The 12656-nt window shown below is 40.9% G+C and overlaps 1 protein-coding gene across 2 annotated transcripts in view; it reads right to left on the reverse strand.

The window, feature by feature from the left end:
* impdh2 (IMP (inosine 5'-monophosphate) dehydrogenase 2) overlaps nucleotides 1-12230 on the reverse strand; it is a 30931-nt gene extending 18701 nt beyond the window's left edge. The window contains exons 1-5 of one of the 2 annotated variants that reach the window (XM_051921240.1): nucleotides 11877-12230; nucleotides 6999-7047; nucleotides 4638-4739; nucleotides 4470-4544; nucleotides 2215-2421 (exon numbers count right to left, since the gene is read on the reverse strand). In XM_051921240.1, the coding sequence (XP_051777200.1) occupies nucleotides 2215-2421; nucleotides 4470-4544; nucleotides 4638-4739; nucleotides 6999-7047; nucleotides 11877-11974 (531 nt within the window). In that variant the 5' untranslated portion in view covers nucleotides 11975-12230. The remainder of the gene's footprint in view (nucleotides 1-2214; nucleotides 2422-4469; nucleotides 4545-4637; nucleotides 4740-6998; nucleotides 7048-11876) is intronic. The other variant, XM_028824061.2, reaches the window with a different exon arrangement.
* Between the last annotated feature and the right edge of the window lie 426 nt (nucleotides 12231-12656).

Below are 12656 nucleotides of genomic sequence, written 5' to 3' on the forward strand. Positions count from 1 at the left end.
TTGCAAATTTAATTTGTTTACTGACTATGCCTCCTCCTCCTGATCCTTAACATTTAAATCTCTTTCTGTCTTACGTCAAGTCAGAACACCCTACAGTGTAAACCCAGTTACTTTAGCAACCATGTTTGAGCCACTTGGTGTGGCACAGTGGCATCGTCATGATCACCACAGTGGCTGCTGTTACAACACGTGCCAGTCTTACATGCAGAGACACTGGCTACTTAAAACATAATAGAATTATTCTGACACATTCACATTCCACAATGTGCTTCTGGCACTTTTGCTGTGGGAAATGTGTTGGCAACTGTTGTGAAATGTGAGTGGGCCTAAAGAAAGTTTAAACTTAGTGCACTTTCAAAACCTTCCACTTGATCCACCAATCTCCACATTCTCAAGAATAAATAGATAAACGTCCATTTCTCTGAAACCACAGTTACAGCTCTATCAGCCTTACATACCTCACCTACATTCAAACCAAATGGGAGGAGGCACCTGATTGAGCAATAGCACTGTGATAATGGCACATGGAAGAGGTCCAACCAGAGACCCCCGGGGCAGAGAGAGAGAGAGGGGAAGACTCACACAATCACACTGGCAGCAGGAAAGGCTGTGCATATGCCACCATGGGAGTGCACGTGCCACTAGGGGATGCTACATCCTATATAGGTTTAGGGGCAACCAGTAGAAGGGAAAATGGGATGCAGCCTTTATGGAAGAATGCAATTTATTCACCAAGACATTAGACAGTAGGTGCCTCAGCATCACTTCAGTTAGAGAAAAGTAAAGGCAAAAGAGACATAAGGCCATAATGTCACGTGGCCTTCAGGGAGCAGCAAGAGGCTCCACATTTTAAAGAAATACCTTGGCTTTTAAGAACTGAAAACCCACCAGGGCAAAAACCCCAAAGGAAGTGTCCCCATTTCAGAAGTGTTTTTGAGGCTTGGCTAAAAGTGACCTCAACAGGGGGGATTTATATCCATCTTACAACAAAGAAGTCTGAATCAGAGTTTGGGGGCAAAAGCTCAGCTGTTAGGAAAAGGGGAGTCTTGGATTGAGAGAAAGAGAAAGGCAGGAGGTAAGAAAAACTGTTTGGCCGTATTTTCATAAGAAGGAGTCACCTCAGCAGGTAGTTGTGTCCAGATAGACACCAGGGTTTTGTTTCTGTTTGCTTTGGTATGTTGTGTCCTCCCTTTTGTGAATCCTTCCTTTGTGTTTATTTTGTTAATAAGGGCACCATTTATCTTTGCTTTTGGCAGTCCTGGTGTTATTCAGATGGCTGCCAGAAGACCCAATCCAACCACACAACAGTCACCTATCAAGACTTTACTCACACACACTCCACTTCTCCAACAGTTTTCACATTAGCCTAAAGCAGGGGTCTCTAACTCCAGTCCTGGAGAACTACTGTGGCTGCAAGTTTTCATTCTAACTCTTTTCTTAATTAGTGACCAGTTTTTGCTGCTAATTAAATATTTCCCTTTATTTTATTTGACTTTTCTTTAGACTCTTGACTGCTGAATTGATTCTTTTTTCCTTAAATGGCACCCAAAAATAAATTTGATATGAAGTGAGCCAACAGATGATCAACTAAGTTGGGGTCTCAAATTCCAACCAACTTCACTTCATTCAGTTTCTTAATTTGAAGCCAATTCTCGTTGCTAATTAAACCCATTATTTAACTCCATGGCGCTCATTCTGCCATGGCAGACATTTCCAAAACTGTTGATTTTCTTTTTTAAAAAGAGCGCGGTCAAAACGTTTTGTGGACCTGAGCAGATGAGGCCTTAACCTTTCTTTATTTTCACTTATTATGTGATGGATGCAGGTTGTTGTTTATGTGTTGCTACATTTTGTGTCTTAATAGTGTTTGGCTGCTAATTAAGGAAAAAGAAAATAATTAAGGGGCCCGAATCTTAAGTTGTGCATCAATTAAAATTAAGGCAAAGAGTTAAATAGCAGCAAAATCTGGTCACTAATTAAGAAAAGAGTTAGAATGAAAACCTGCAAGCCACAGTAGCTCTCTAGGACTGGAGTTGGAGACTCCTGGCCTAAAGAAACACTCAACGATCAAAACCAAATAATGCCACTGAGACCTTACTCATGGGTACCCCCACCCAAATCATATTCTGCATCCATATCTAAGAAAACCCAGTAACCACATTTTTTCATGTGACAACGGCATCTCCTCACCAGTTATACTGAGATCATACTAACCTCTGACAAGGGCAGGTCATGCTCTTCACCCTTCAGGAAGTCGATGTCTCGGGAGGAAATGATACCTACTAACTTTCCTCCCATCTTGCCACTGTCGGTAATCGGAATGCCACAGAATCCATGCTGAGATTTAGCTTGGAAAACATCCCGAACTCGCTCCCTGGGACTCATCACCACTGGATCTGTGATGAAGCCTTGTTCATACTTCTACAAAAAAAAATAAATATAAAAACAAAATGTGACAGAGGTTAGCCATTACATGTCCCCACAGCTAAGTGCTTCTTCAACCACTTACCAGTTTACCAGCCCACCAAGGTTAGAAATTCAATTCAATTCAATCTATCATCATTAATGCTTTTGAGTCCAGTGTGCTATAAAATTACATATCTCTCTATTATAAAAGGAAATCCTGAGACGAGACTTTTTCAAAGAGATAATTACAAGTCCCGCGAGACGAGACTTTGGCCATGAGATTTTTTCAAGTCACGCCCTCCTCTCGACCATACTCTAACATGCACACGGTCCTCTCACCTCTCATTCGTGTGAATGCTTTTGACACACACAGTTCCTGCTATCTTAGCTCTTATAAATTTTTATGTTTTCCTCACTTTAAGTTCCCAATAAAAGAAGACGTATTATGTCGAAATCTTATTAATGAATTTCATCCTGAAGGGTTATCAACAGAAGAAATGAGTACACGGGCAATCCTAGCACCAAGAAACGATGAAGTCAAACAACTAACACAAAAACTCTATCGGTTACATGGCAAATTGGTTAAATGCATATCAATAGACTATGCTGAAACAGTTGGTGGTGATGGTGCGGAAGATGAAAACATCAACTTACAATATCCCGAAGAATATCTACAAACGTTAACACCATCCATTTTATTAGAACACTCTACACAAGAACAGGCCATTCAGCCCATTTACAGGCTGAATTACTATAGAAAGAAGGATGTATCCAAGAAAGGTAATGTAGTACATCTCCTGCAGATAACATTAGTAGACACCAAAGTCGAACTTGACATGCCATTCGTATTAAAACATTTACAGTTTCCTGTTAGAATAGCTTTTGATATGATAGTTAACAAATCATAGGGACAAACATTCAAAAAAGTCAGTTTATTTTGCACTTCCAAAGCCCTGCAGGCACATGGCTACATCTTACTGATAAGGATGACACTACAATTCTTTTTTTCTTAAGCATTTTATTGATTTTATTAAAATCAAATAACATTCCATACAAGTAAGTCAAGTTTAATAAAACTAGGTTAGAAACAAATCAATCCCCACCCATGAGAAAGAGAGCTAGGCCAGCAGAGTAAAACTTTAATAATAGTAAAAATAAATAGATAAATTAATAAATGAATAAAAACACATAGAATAAAAAAAGAGGGGAGAGAATCCACTTCCTCAATTTAAAAGCTTATTCTAAAATGTTATTGATTAGATCCTGCCAAGTTTTGAAAAAGTTTTGTACAGATCCTCTAAGTGAGAATTAGATTTTTTCCCAATTTCAGATAGTATATAACATCAGTTACCCACTGACTTGAAAGAGGTGAGTTAGGATTCTTCCAGTTGAGCAAAATAAGTCTACATGTCAATAGTGTAGTAAAGGAAATTACAGTTTGTTTGTCCTTCTCCACTTTAAGCTCACCTGGGAGTCCACCAAACACCGCTGTTAATGGGTTAGGAGGGATTGTGACACCAAGTCTATCTGAAAGGTATTTAAAGATTTTGGTCCAGAATGATGTTAATTTGGCGCAGGCCCAATGAGGCTGAAACTCGATTGCAATGTTTGCAGGTTGGATCTTGCCCTGGAGACATTTTGGACAATTTTAAACGAGACAGATGTGCTCAATATATAATTTTAAATTGAATAATTGAATAGGATGATACTACAATTCTATTCATGTACCGAATCTACGTTTAGGGTCATAGAGGGCAGCAATGGACATGGTGCAAGTCCATCACAGGGCACACTCACCCTCATTGGGGCAACTTTGAATCGCCAACTGCACATGAAATGGAGATGTGAAAGGAAAACCAAATCATCACACTTGGGGAGAATCTACAAACTTCAAGAAAGCAGTGACAGATCCCACGTTGTGCTGAGAGATCATGACATTGCCCACTGTGTTGCACAGAAGCATGTGTTTAAACAAAAAAATAAAACTGGCAAAGGCCAACTTGTACTGACATCACTCTGTAAGCAGCCCCACCACAAAAATCATCTCCATTTTTGTCTCTTACCTTAACTTTGCGGACCTCATTGGCCTGGAATTCTGGAGTGCAGTTGTGATGAAGAAACCCGATTCCACCTGTGAGCTGGGATAAAGGCAAGCAGAGCATTATGGGTCACAACAATATGCTAATGGATTCTTATTCACCATATGAGTGACGTTATCCATTAATACTCACCGCCATAGCAATAGCCATGTCAGACTCTGTCACTGTGTCCATGGGAGACGACACCAGAGGTGTCTTCAGAGTGATCTTCTTTGTAAGGGCAGAGGTCAGGTCCTAAATAAAACAGACTGACTATACATTACTCACCAGTGCTAAAAAGCTTATATTTACTGCAAGTGAATGCATATCCCTACTTTTTTAAAATTGTGTTACAATCCATCTATCATTGCACTCAATTTTTTTCCCATTAATAGCCTGCAAGGAACCATAGCCTATCCCAGCAGCACCAGGTACAAGATCAAGAACAAAATCCGAATAAGACAACTGTTTTTGTGGAGCACACACTCACACACGGGGCCACTTAAGCAAATACGTGCATTTCAGAAGGTGGGAGGTGTGTGGAGTGCATGAAGAAATTCCATGGGGACACACGGAGAATATGTGAACACCACAAAGGTGGGTTTATAGGTTTTATTGGGTCATTGTTTTCACATGTTCAGGGCACAGTACAATTCTTACTTGCATGTGCTAATCAATGATTAGAGAGTATAACAACCTTACCTCTAAACTTGTCTTTCTTACCTGGAAAATCTCAGAACACAATTTTTATAACCATGTTGTTAATGCATTTTATTACTTCTGCCCCTTCAATAATGAACTAGATAGGACTCTTGTACAAGACAGACTGATACAGAGATGTACTTGTTCATTCATTTTTCCATCTGAATTTCAGACAGTGATCAGACTGGAAAGTGCACTAACCGCTGCACCACTGTGCCAACCCATTAGCAATCAGAGACATTTTACTCAAATTCAAACTGGTTATGACCACAACTGAAATACAAAATGCAATGCCCAACCTTAATAAAGTGTCTACAAAGCATACTTCTGTAAAGGGCATAGATATGATGTTTCTATCAACAGAAAGGTGCTATGAACAGGATGGAAGGATATTAGTTGTCACATTCATCAATCCTCACATCCACAAGATTAAGTTCTTTGTTACATGGAGTAGAGCCTAAAGTGACATTGTCAGATGCAAGGGAGGCACCAACTCTGGATAGGACAACAGTCAATTGCAGGGCACACACAACCCTGCACCCATACTCCTAATATCAGTCAATTTTAAAGCTGGCAATCAACTTATCATACACCTTGGGGATGTAGAAGGGAAACCAGAATACCCGGTGACAAAACACACACAGACACAAGGAAAACATGCAGTGTCCACACAAGGAGTGCACAGGCAGGGATTTATTCCTAAAGCTCTGGATGTGTGACAATAAGCCATCTCAAATCTCTTCAGTATATATGAAAAGCAAAATATGCTTCAGATTCATCATAGCTAGCATTATGGACTTTCTATTCATTTCACTCAGTCATGAAGGGTCTGAGTCTATAGTCTGTCCACTGCACTACCATGCTACTTTCCTAGCACTTGGTCGTCAGTTTGTTTTTTAAGCTGGGGTGCCTTCAGTGTAAACCCTACACTGTATGTGTATCTGTGTACATTTCTCTACTCTAAAATCTGAAGCCTTGAAACATATGTGTATTAGTGTGTCAGTGCCATATGTTAGTTGCTGCTGGGATGGGCTTTACTTTAACATGAACTAGTTGAAATACCCAGTGCTGCCTGGGAGGAAAATTGTTTGAAAAAAAAAAAACAACTTTAAAAATAAAAATACATTAACAAAAAATTAAGATTCACTAAGGTGCTTGTCTTGCGGTCTTGATTGTATTTTATCATCCAGTTGACGCTTGGAACCAGCCAACTCTACTTAATGTCAAAAGCAACAGGGACGCGGTGCTGCTCACACAAAGAATGCTGGCAGTCACCTCCAGATCACCTTCTGGTGGTCATTCCAAGTGTCAACTGGATGATAACATGCATACAAGACTGCAAGATCACCCCCCACCCTACCCAGAAGGGGGTGGAGCTTGGGTTGATTTCACTCTGCAATCATTTTAGTCCACCAATGAGAAACAAGTGTACCAACTTTCATGAAAATCGCTCCAGCCATTCGGAAGTGATGCTGGAACATACATACATACATACATACATACACACACACACACACACACACACATTGACTTTTATATATCTAGATAAGGAAGAAATGGGAAAAGAAAATTGATAGACAAAAAAATATATCCTCATTCTTGAAGCAAACATTGAAAATAATTACATGCCTTTTAAGTAAATTGTGCAGCATTATTTCTTATGAGCTAACCTGTATTACTAAGTTGCAAAAAAAAAAATAATCACGGGCACAATTTGGTCAAGAAGCAGACAGAATGTATAGGAGAAGGATTGGAAGTGTACACTGACTGGAACAAAACAGAGAGGTTCTGAAAGGTGAAAAGGCAACTCACCACCTGGTCAGCTGTGAAGTCAATGTATCCTGGTAGAATGAGAAAATCACTGAAAAGGAAGGAAGGAAAAAAAAAAATAAACATCGGCATTTTACATCATTTTTTTTTTCCATATTCATCCTGGTACCCAGTGAACCCTGTATCTGAGCTGGTCCAAAATACAGATGGACTTTCACCATCTTTAAATGCTTTCCAAAGCACTCCAACCAGATATGGCCTGTTTGGTACAGCCAGTGAATCTCATCCTCATTCTGAGCCTATGTGATGGGAGTGTAAAATTAGTAATACTAGGAGGCTTTGCCCCCTGTTTGTTTCACTCGCCAAACCCCCGGCCTGCGGTACGCACCAGCCACTTCGCTTTTCTGCCGCTCGCGTATGTGGATTTCACTTTTGCAATCTTTACTATCAGTTTTTTGAGACTTTTGAATTTTAGTACTTTCATAATCTCTAACCTGCTCTGCATGTGTATTGCGCCAACGTTTTTGAGCCTCTTTACCACATTCTACTTTGTCTTCTACAATTTGTCTTTTATTTCTGACCCCGCATGAAGCAGAGAGCGCAGGAACTGAGAAGTGCATGGACCGTGGGCACACCAGCCACTTTGCGTCTCTGCCGCTCACGTATGTGGATTTCACTTTCACCCAACAACAAATCTTTTAATTCTTCCAAGTACGCCTCTTCATTGGGAAGAAACACTACTTTTCCCTGATGGCAACACGAATTAGATGATCTACAAGTCTCCGACTTAAAGTTTAAAGCCCAATATCTACATACTTCTGTCATATCACCTATGTCCATATATTCTATCTCTTTTCACTGTTCTGATTTTTCACCGAGTAATAATTTCCATTTGTTAGCACAAACGCAATCTTTACTATCATTTTTTTGAGACTTTCGAATTTTATTACTTTCATTAACGACGTTCTACTTTGTTTTCTACTCTTTGTCTTTTCTTCTTCTACTGCTTGTCTTTTATTTCCACCCCCGCTTGGACCTGTTAGGTTTTCACTTCATCTCTTGGCACAAAGTCTCGTCTCACGGGACCTGAAATTATCTCTCGGAAAATGTCGTCTCATCTCTGGAAAAGTCTTGTCTCGTCCCAAGACTTTTTTTATATAATAGAGAGATGTAACATACCAGTTGATAAATATTTTGTACATCTTTATTTGTAATGAGTCAGAAAGCTGGAAAAACCATTGTTCTACCGCCAGAGTTTCATTGATAAGGAAGCACCATCTGGGCCAGGATTATGGCTTGACTGTTTCCTTTCTTGTTTGCTTGTTTGGCAGTGCAAAAAATACTTGATTAGGGGGTTAAGCTTGCAGGAGTGTTTCATTAGTGAATGTTACACCCACCATGTAAAGTAGTTGAATGGGGAAGGGATAAAAATTGGAAAGGCACACCTGTCACTAAAACAGAAAACTGAATTGTCTCAATGTATAAATCAGGGCTGGTGAGCGAATTTCTTAAGAATCGTCAAAGCTGCTGGTGCCACAGCTCAGACTAAGGATCGTCCATCCACTCTCTAAAAACGTAACCCTTTTTGATAGATAGATAGATAGATAGATAGATAGATAGATAGATAGATAGATAGATAGATAGATAGATAGATAGATAGATAGATAGATAGATAGATAGATAGATAGATACTTTATTAATCCCAAGGGGAAATTCACATTTTTAATTCAGTTCAGTGAGCGGGAGTCTAGCAGCACAAGTCAGATATCAACCCTGGAAAGGGGAACACTCGCATTCACTCATACCAGGCCAATTCAGGGTAAGCAATTAGTTCAACATGCACGACTATACTACAGTATAACGTAATAGACTATAATAAAATCTAAAACATTGCGTTAAGGTCTACATAATAAAGAGTATAAAGGGGACAATAGGGTCAACTAGGACTCTATTTATAGACAAAACAGCCTATCAGCAAAAAAACTCAGCCAAAAGCAAAGCTCCACCATGATTACAATCACCATGCGGAGGGCTGACATCTGGAACACTGTCCTTGTGATCAGGCAGGTGACACTTAGAAACTTGAAAATTTCATTCTATTTATAAATCAGTCAGTTATCATAAGGGCTGCTGGCACATTCTCCTAGGACATGATGGACAGAGGCTGCTGCCCCTCAAACCTGGCTAGAACCCATCATTCCCCAGCTATTCCTGTCAGGAGTGAATCAGCAGCCAGTGCAGTGCCTGCACAGCTCTGCCTCTTGCTTTTCCACCATCTTGTAAATCCCCCTGAAGTCCCCTTTTGTGCTGTACAGCTTTATGTGACGTTACCTCTAACCTCTAAATAAGTACGAAGCTCTGAGGTACTTCTCATCCTCCCACTCACACGGGTGCAAAACCCACAAATGCAAGAGGAAAAACATCAAGACCCTCTGAGCACACTCATACATATCTGGTGCCTTGCTGTCAAGGTGGTCTTCTACTAGTTTAAGTGTGCAGTGGAGGACAAAAGAGAAAAGGAGCCCTCAAGGCTACTACTGCACTGAAAAGCACATGTACAGTGTGTGTGTGCGCCTACAGCATTTCTAAAATCTCAAAGAGCTTTCATCTGCACAGGCCACAAGGAGGTGATGAGACCCCTAAGAGAGCCTAAACATTGTGTTTATAAAGGGCAAACTGATCAAAGGTACAAAACAAACTACAGTAAAAAGCATATCAATGTCTGTCCCGCCATCCAAGTCTATTGTTTCTCATTGTAACTCACTGCTTGAACTAAACTATGAGTTTCTCATCTCCTTTAAGCAGTTACCCAACTCATCAGCATCAAAGTAGGCACCTGACACAAACAATCATACAAAACCTGGTAACCACACTATTTCTTTGCAAATCTTTATAGATTGCACACACACAAGCTTACATTACGTTGAATCAGTGGTGCCGCTATGCTACAAGGCAACAGATAACACTCCCTCAAGGTTACTTACTGTGTGCAAGTCCAGAATGTTGCATAATTTTGCTTCAGCTAAATTATGAAATGGCACACCCCTCAAATGAATGAAAAACCCAATTGTCTCCGTCTACAAATCAGGTGACCCCATGAATTGTCAAAGCCGCTGGTGCCCATCTCAGACCAGGGGTCAGCCATCCACTCCCTAAAGATAACCCCTTTACTTCAGTTCAGTGAGCCAGGGGGTCCAGCAGCAAAAGGCAGAAATCAACCCCGGAAAAGACAATGTTTTGTCAATGGGCACACTCACATTCACCCATACCAGGCCAATTCAGGGTAAGCAATGAGTTCAACATGCACAACTATACTCTAACAGACTTTAATAAAAGATAATATAATTTAGGGTGTGTGGGTGTGTGCACTCTCCCTGGCACCCTGTCCAGGAATTTCTCCTGCTTTGCACCCTATGCTTGCTAGGACAGGCTCCAGCTTCCCTGGTCAGGATAAAGCAGGTTTAGAAGATGTATGCATGGATAATATAAGTGCTTAGCAATGCTGACTCACCAGTCCAGTGTGACATGTCTGAATCTGATTCCAGGTCACTGTCTGGGTGAAGTCTACACTCTCTATCCTCTAATATCCTCTATGATGTGTGTTATGTGACCTGGTAGTTCCAAAATGACTGGTGTGTGTGTGTGAGAGAGAAAGGGCTCTACAGTGGACTAGCACCTCATTCAATGCTTGTTCCCACCAGGCATCCAGTTCCATTGGGATATTCTCCAGCACTTAACAATCCTAAACTGGAGCAAGTGGGTTTGAGAATATTATATTTATTATAACACAAGAGCTGGCTTTAACAAAACCACTGTCCTTCTTTATTATTTAAACCAAGTAACTCCTCCTGGCCTTCCAGCAGATCTTGAAAGAAGATAAATGAAAATGACATGACAAGTTGCAGAATAGACAATCATGGACTACATACACTACAGCACTGTGAGGACAGCTCAAGGTGATGCCACGCAGCTAAATACTGGTCTGATTCCATTAGATTTAGATTTAGCATAAGGACTGCAACTCCTTAAGTCCTCCTCCCCATCAAACTGGTAATTCACATTCCTTCCTCTGTTGCAAACCAACCTTAAAAATCTTAAAACTTGTGAATATCGTTATGCACTTAACCATAAATGTATAGCTTGCAAATCCATCTATGTCCAATCTGGGAAGGTCTCTATATACAAATAAATATTAATAAGTGTAATGAGAGGTGGTTTAACAAAGTGATAGGCATGAGAATTTCAAAAAAGGAAGAGTATGGAAACTAACTATAAAACTTGTGTTAAATTGCTTCCATATTAATCAAACATATTTCATAAGATATTAAAAAAAACTGATTCACTGGATGCAGTGACGCAGAAGCCTTACATTCGTTTAAACAACCTGTGTCTGCAGCGTAAAAAATGTTCTCTTTCATGAATGGCGCTATAAGGGATGGATTAATGTGCAGCAAGGTACGGAATGTATTTACTAAATAAAATGCTGAAAAGGTCAGTAAATCATTAATAAACGAATAAATTGCTCTAATACAAATTCTCTTTCGTACAGCTTATGCTCTAAATAGTACTAAAAAATAACCTTGTTATTAGATTTACAGACGCAAATCAAACGGAAAGGACATCAGAAGAGCAAAGCAGCTCGAACAGTGGCGATCATTGTTGACTGGAGCTGCTGAGTGCTTATGCTCAGCTCTCCGGGACCATGTTGGCAGGTACAAAGCTGCTGCACAGCAAACCAGACACATGGCACAGGTGCCAGGCAATTGATCCCTCCCTCAAAAGGAACATGTAATGTCCGTAAATGGATACATGCGTGGTCTGAAATAAAAGTTTCATCATTCCTCGGGGACAGGAGGCGTGAGTGAGGGCAGTGACAGAACTTTACGAAGTAACAGAAAGTCGGCACAATGGCTTGCTCACTTGTAGGTTAGTCCGTCTCCGCTGCCGAAGAGCTGCTGTGCAGACAGTCCATCTTCGGGGATGTAGCTGGTACCCCCGCTAATCAAGTAATCCGCCATCCCGAGCTTAATTCGGGGGAACCGTCTGATTAGTTGGAGGGGTGATCCACGATTTGTGTCCGCAGCGCGATTCTAGTATCGCCGCAAGGTTATTTTCACACAACACACGTGAGGATCCAGCTGCTTGATCTTGGATATTGTTGTATATTCCTCTGACCCCAAGCTAACGAATTCCGACGGCGCCTGCAGTTGCTGTCTTCCAAACACGTGCTCCTGAAAGGCCGTGGCTACACCTTCCACACGTTTTTGATCAAGTTAGTTTCGTCACTTCCCCTCCGGGATTCCGACACTTCAATCACAAGCACGGAGTCTGCTGCTCTGTCCCGCCCCGCAGGCTGACGTTTTGTTATAGGCGGGGCCAACTAGCCATTGCTCCAACATATAGTGGGCGTGGCCCATCCGTGCCATTCCGTAATAGGAAGAACGCGTAGCGGAAGTTCCGGGTTGAGATCCGACTTGAAAGTAGTTTTTTCCTACCCGCGTTCAATCTTAACTTGTGGATTCTCATAAAATAAGGCATGAATTAACTTCGTATGGTACTATATATCAACACTCGATTAAAGAAATGGCGTTTGGATGGGCTTCCAGTCATTCGCAGGGCACATTGTGTAACGATCGCCCACTTCACCAGTCGATGTGCCCTTCCTTCGGTTGTATACGAAAACAAAATCTGCATGTGGAA

The sequence above is a fragment of the Erpetoichthys calabaricus genome, chromosome 18 (genome assembly GCF_900747795.2).
Source record: "Erpetoichthys calabaricus chromosome 18, fErpCal1.3, whole genome shotgun sequence".
Lineage (NCBI taxonomy): Eukaryota > Metazoa > Chordata > Cladistia > Polypteriformes > Polypteridae > Erpetoichthys > Erpetoichthys calabaricus.